Source organism: Syngnathoides biaculeatus, chromosome 5, assembly GCF_019802595.1.
Source record: "Syngnathoides biaculeatus isolate LvHL_M chromosome 5, ASM1980259v1, whole genome shotgun sequence".
NCBI lineage: Eukaryota > Metazoa > Chordata > Actinopteri > Syngnathiformes > Syngnathidae > Syngnathoides > Syngnathoides biaculeatus.
This window is the reverse complement of record NC_084644.1, coordinates 33,815,789-33,821,835: the sequence shown is the minus strand read 5'-3', so window position 1 is coordinate 33,821,835 and position 6,047 is coordinate 33,815,789. Positions and strand designations below refer to the sequence as shown.

At 42.1% G+C, this 6,047-nt stretch overlaps 1 protein-coding gene across 9 annotated transcripts in view; it reads right to left on the bottom strand.

Moving 5' to 3' along the window:
• Window positions 1–1,665: 1,665 nt before the first annotated feature.
• Window positions 1,666–6,047, bottom strand: part of enpp2 (ectonucleotide pyrophosphatase/phosphodiesterase 2) — a 221,093-nt gene continuing 216,711 nt past the window's right edge. For 6 of the 9 annotated variants that reach the window (XM_061820089.1, XM_061820090.1, XM_061820092.1 and 3 more), the window contains 2 exons: window positions 5,216–5,375; window positions 1,666–4,674 (listed from right to left, as the gene is read on the bottom strand). In XM_061820089.1, the coding sequence (XP_061676073.1) occupies window positions 4,502–4,674; window positions 5,216–5,375 (333 nt within the window). In that variant the 3' untranslated portion in view covers window positions 1,666–4,501. Of the gene's footprint in view, window positions 5,376–6,047 lie in introns of all 9 variants that reach the window. The other 3 variants (XM_061820093.1, XM_061820097.1, XM_061820096.1) reach the window with 3 other exon arrangements.

The following is a 6,047-nucleotide window of genomic DNA, read 5'->3' as shown; positions in this document are numbered from 1 at the left end:
GTATGGGATGCTCAGAACTACTTCCTCTAGTTCCTTCCAGAAATTCTCTTTCAACTCGAGGGCACATCTTACCTGTGGCACACAGCCCCTAATCACATTATACACAAAACCCTCAATTTCAAATTGCAGCCTCATCATTATCTGATACTCTTTTCACCTCCAAGATGTTTTTCGCCAGCTCTGCCTTTAAAATGACCCCTACTCCATTTCTCTTCACATCTACTCCATGGTAAAATAGTTTAAACCCTGCTCTTAAACTTCTAGCCTTACTACCTTTCCCTCTGGTCTCTTGGATTCACAATATATCAACCTTTCTCTTGATCATCATGTCAACCAACTCCTGAACTTTTCCTGTCATCGTCCCAACATTCAAAGTCCCTACACACAGCTGTAGGGTTTGTGCATTCCTCTTCTCCTTCTTCCAACCAACCCGCTTTCCTCTTTTTTGTCTTTGACCTACACTATTTGAATTTCTACCTACGCCTTGTAGATTAATATTTCAGAGTGCAGGTGTAGGAAACCCAGGCCATGACCTAACTGTTGTAGAATTCGTATGATGAACCCTTTCCATATGCCTTCACCAACACACCTTGTGACTGTGACAGTTATAGGTTCTACTTGTGTGGTATAATATATACAGTTGAGGAAGAGACATGGTAGTTCAAATATAACTAATAGTAATATAGATAACTTTTTTATTTACACCTATTTTGTTGTCATCTTGATTTCATTCTAAATTAAGAGGTAACAAACTCCACCCTGGTCAGATGGGTTATTTAGTGCAGTTTAGTTACATTAATCCAGTTTGTAACACAGCTAAGTACCGTTGGTTAAATTATTGTTCTGAGTTCACTACTTTTTTTTCATAAATTATAAGTATCATTTGCAATGTTCCAAATAAAGCACAACAAATACCTTACTCATAAATGATAATTATAATAACGAAACACTGAATGTAACTTTAATTCAGTGTTCAATTTGTTCCAACACTCCTACCACTCTGGCAAAAGGTTCACCAATATTCCATCCAGGTGGGAGGCTCCTCAAAAAATAATTAAATCAATGTAGTTTATACCTGGCGGCAGGGCGGAGAAGCTGGAAAGTGTTGGCCTTACAGTTCTGGGGTCCCGGGTTCAATCCCGGCCCCGCTTGTGTGGAGTTTGCATGTTCTCCCCGTGTCTGCATGGGTTTTCTCCGGTTACTCCGGTTTCTTCCCACATCGCAAAAACATGCAACATTAGTTGGACACTCTATATTGCCCCGAGGTGTGATTGTGAGTGTGGCTGTTTGTCTATGTGCTCTGTGATTGACTGGCAACCAGTTGAGGGTGTACCCTGCCTCCTGCTCGTTGACAGCTGGTATAGGCTCCAGCACTCCCCGCGACCTTGTGAGGATAAGCGGCTAAGAAAATGGATGGATGGATGTTGTGCGTATGTGCATCAGCTCCACAGTTATGACATTTGTCTAACCAATAAGTAGAATTAAGATACAAAGATATTAAGAGACTCCTGACAGCAGTGTATGACTATCTGTCCAATTTATTGTATGAATAACAAAAAAAAAAAACATTTTACTCACATGGAATGTCATTTATAACATTCAATATATGTAAAAATACCATCATGGTCTTCAATAGAAAAAGCAAAAAAAAAAAAAACAGTCCTGTTAGTAAAATTAAGCATCGTTGAATTATTCCAAAACTAATACAAACCCAATTCCAATGAAGTTGGGGTGTTTGTTAAACATAAAAACAGAACACAATGATTTGCAAATCATGTTCAATTTAATCGAATGCACTGCAATGACAAGATAATGTTTAAACTGATAAACTTTTGTTTTTACTAAATAATCAGGAACTTGGAATTTTGTGGGTACAACATCTTCCAAAAAAGATGTGACAGGTAGCAGAAGAGACAGAAACCTGAGTAGTATTCATCAAAAATTTGGAAAATCCCCAAGGTGAACAGGCTAATTGGAAACAGGTGAGTGCCATGATTGGGGAAAAAGGTGCATTGGTGAATTGGTCAGTTATTCACAAGCAAAGAATGGGGTGAGGTTCACCTCGTTGTGAACAAGTGTGTGAGAAAATTGTAGAAAAGTTCCTCAATGTAAAATTGCAAGGAATTTAGGGATTTACATCTATCTACAGTCCATAATATCATCAAATGGTTCAGAGAATCGGGAGAATTCTTCACATGGAAGCTGCAAGGGCCAAATGTGAGTACCAACTTTGACCTTCTATCGCTCAGGTGGCAAAGGATCAAAAACTAAACTCAATGTGTAAAGGATATCATCCGGTGGCTCAGGAACACTTGAGAAAACCAATCTCAGTGAATACAATTCAGCGCTATATGCACAACTACAACTTCAAACTCTGCTATGCAAAGCACGTGCCATTTATCAACAACACACAGGAGTACCGCTGGCTTTTCTGGGCTCAAGCTCATCTTTGATGGACTGAAGCAAAGTGGAAAAGTGCAATTAGTTCACATTTCAGATAGTTTTGTGAATCTCGTGTCTTCCGGGTCATAGAGGAAAAGAACCATCTGGACTGTTACAGACGCAAAGTTTGATAGGTTGTATGTCTGATGGTATGGGGTTGTGTGGATAGCTTAGTGAAGGCACCAGAACAGTGACAGGTACTGTACATACAGTTTTTTGAGAAACATATGAAGACTTTGATTTCGAAACGAGACAGGCATTTTTTTCAGATTTATGAAACTCGCGCCAAAATTATCCATTCGGAGCTGGATAATTTTGGCGCGAGTTTCGTAAATCTGAAAAAAATGCCTATGTCTCGTTTTGAAAACAAACTCTTCATATGCTGCCATCCAAGCATCATGGATACCACTCCTTATGTCAGCTGACAACGCCAAACCACATTCTCCAAGTGTTACAACAGTGTGGATTTGTAGTGCCTTCTCTGGGTCAGGGATGAGATCCTGTGTCAAGTAGAGGAGTTCAAGGATCTTGGTGTCTTGTTCACAAGTGAGGGAAGAATGGAGCGGGAGAACAACAGGTGGATCAGTCCAGCGTGTGGAGTGAAGCGGGAGAAATTAGTTTCCTCCGCAGAGTGTCAGGACTTTCCCTTAGAGATAGGGTGAGAAGCTCAGTAATCCGGGAGGGGCTTAGTGTCGAGCTGCCGCTCTTCCGCATTGAGAGTAGCCAGATGAGGCGGCTGGGGCATCTGGTTCAGATGCCTCCCGGACATCACACTGCCATGTCCCACTGGAAAGAGACTCTGGGGATGACCCAGGACACGCTGGAGAGACTTTGTCTCTCGGTTGGCCTAGGAACTCTTCGGGATCCCTCCGGAAGAGCTGGACAACATGGCTGGGGAAAGGGAAGTCTAGGTAACCGTGCAAAATCTACTACCCCCGGACCTGAAAAAGTGGGAGTGGATGGATGGATGAATGGATGGGATGGATAGTCATTAGTAACAATCTTCATCTTTTTCTTGGCAAAGTTCTGTCTGGTGGCATGGTGGCACAACTGGTTCGAGTGTTGGCTTCACAGTTCTGAGGACTGGGGTTGAAACCCCGGCCTGCCTGTGTGGAGTTCGCATGTTCTCCCTGTGCCTGCATGGGTTTTCTACAACCACTCCAGTTTTCTCCCACATCCCAAAAACTCCCACAACCCTTGAGAACATAAGCAGCTCAAAAAATGGATGGATGGATGTTCTGTCTTCTCGTCCTAATTTCATTTTCCACAATAATTTTCTATTCTTTGATGTTGGCTCGCAAATGCATCTTTTGAAACACTCAAACACATGAACAAAACGATATGTAGACCTCCATGCAGAGGGCGACGGGCAAATGTGCGGCAAGTAGACATATTTTGCAGCGTAGGAATGACGCGAAACAAAAAACAAACAAGCACATAAAACACCAAAACAAATTGGTGGCATGGTGGCACAACTGGTTCGAGTGTTGGCTTCACAGTTCTGAGGACTGGGGTTGAAACCCCGGCCCGCCTGTGTGGAGTTCGTATGTTCTCCCTGTGCCTCCATGGGTTTTCCACGGGCACTCCGGTTTTCTCCCACATCCCAAAAACTCCCACGACCCTTGTGAGCATAAGCAGCTCAAAAAATGGATGGATGGATGTTCTGTCTTCTCGTCCTAATTTCATTTTCCACAATAATTTTCTATTGTTTGATGTCGGCTCGCAAATGCATCTTTTGAAACACTCAAACACATGAACAAAACAATATGTAGACCTCCATGCAGAGGGCGACGGGCAAATGTGGGGCAAGTAGCACATAAAACACCAAAACAAAACAAACAAAAATGTGACATGATGAAACTACTGAAATCACAATAACGGAAAAATGCTGTTCGACAAAAATGGTGGCGTCACAAAAAAATATCAAAAGAAAATTGGGAATTATGGGTCTTAACTGAAACCCTAACGCTAATACAAGAAGCCAAAGTGAGTTTCCTCCACAGGATGTCTGAGCTCTCCCTTAGAGATTGGGTTTGAAGCATGGTTATCTGTGAGTGGCTCAGAGTGGAGGCGGTGCACTTCTGCATTGAGAGGAGCCAAATGAGGTGGCTGGGGCATCTGATGTCGATTCCTCCTGGAAGCCTCCCTGGTAAGATGTTCCTGGCATATCCCACAGGAAGCAGACGTCCCAGGACATAATGGAGAGATTATTTCTTTCAGCATCCTTGGGAGCTGGAGAAAATGGGTGGGAGGTGGGAAGTCTGGGCTTCAACAAAAACAACAACAAAAAAACCCATCCCAAAACAACTGTGAGAGTAATGCAAATTCACATGACGATGAAAGTTTGCCAAGCAGATAGGCAGCGTGCGTGACCTTTGGGGAGCGACCAGTCCTTTGGGGTTTGTGTGTGTTTGCAGCATTTTTCTTCTTTTTTTTTTTTTGTGTGTGAATGCAGAACCTTTGTCTTGCATCATTTTTCATTAGTGCTTTTCGTGTGATATGGCATTTTACAACATATTTGCCCGTTGGCCACCATTCTTCCAGCATAGCAGCCGTGGCTATGTCCAGAAGTGCTTGGCGTCATGGGAAAGCGATCATATTTATGATTTAATATAAACTTGGATTCATAATATACAATACAAACTAAAATAGGTGTTCTGATGTTCACAGATTTCTTTCAATTGGATAACATGTAATCAAAAAATATATAGACCCCTTTTCTTCCCTGTGAGCTCAAACCATAAGTAAAGTATAACTAAAACTTAGATCTCACTCTCATAGGTTTGCATATAAGTCTTCAGGGAGAGGATTTCAGCATAACTCCGGGTGGTTCTCCGATAGAAGTCCAGACCTGTCAGGATTTCAACATCTCTGACACGGGCTGTGTGGATCTTCATCAGGTCCTCCACCCAGTTAAGATCCTCATCTGAACCCTGCAAGGGAGAGTTGAGAGCCACGTATTAGTGTTGGTAACAAGGTTGTCAAACTAATTTCAGTTCACGGGCGTATTCACCCAGATTTCATTCTCAAGGGGGACAGATCAGTACATTCGTGGCGTAATATGCTTTGAATAATGACAATTACATTTTGTTTTACCATTTTTTTTTGGGTGCCCATAATTAGAACTATCTTTGAGAAAACATTTATTGATTATCATGTAGTACATTTTGTTTCAAATCCTATCAGCAAGCTAAATGTCCATCCATTTTCTGTACTGCTGACCCCAAGGTTACAGGTGTGCTGGAGCCTATCCCAATTATCTTTGAGGAAGAGGCAGGGTACACTCTGAACTGCTCCCTAGCCAATCACAGGGCACCCAAAAATAAACCATTCACATTCACAACTACAGGCAATTTAGAGTTTTCAAACAACCAAACATTTCATTTTTGGATGTGGGAGGAAACCGCAGTGCCTGGGGAAATCCATCCAGGCACAGGGAAAACATGTAAACTCGACACAGGTGGGGCCTGGATTTGAAACCCGGTCCAAAGATTTGTGAGGCAGTTACCCATCGTTCCGTCCAATCTCAAATATCATTAAAAAAATCTAATTTCAGGAGCATTATGAATCAGTGTTTTCAATTAGAGTTGTTTCTTACAGAAAAC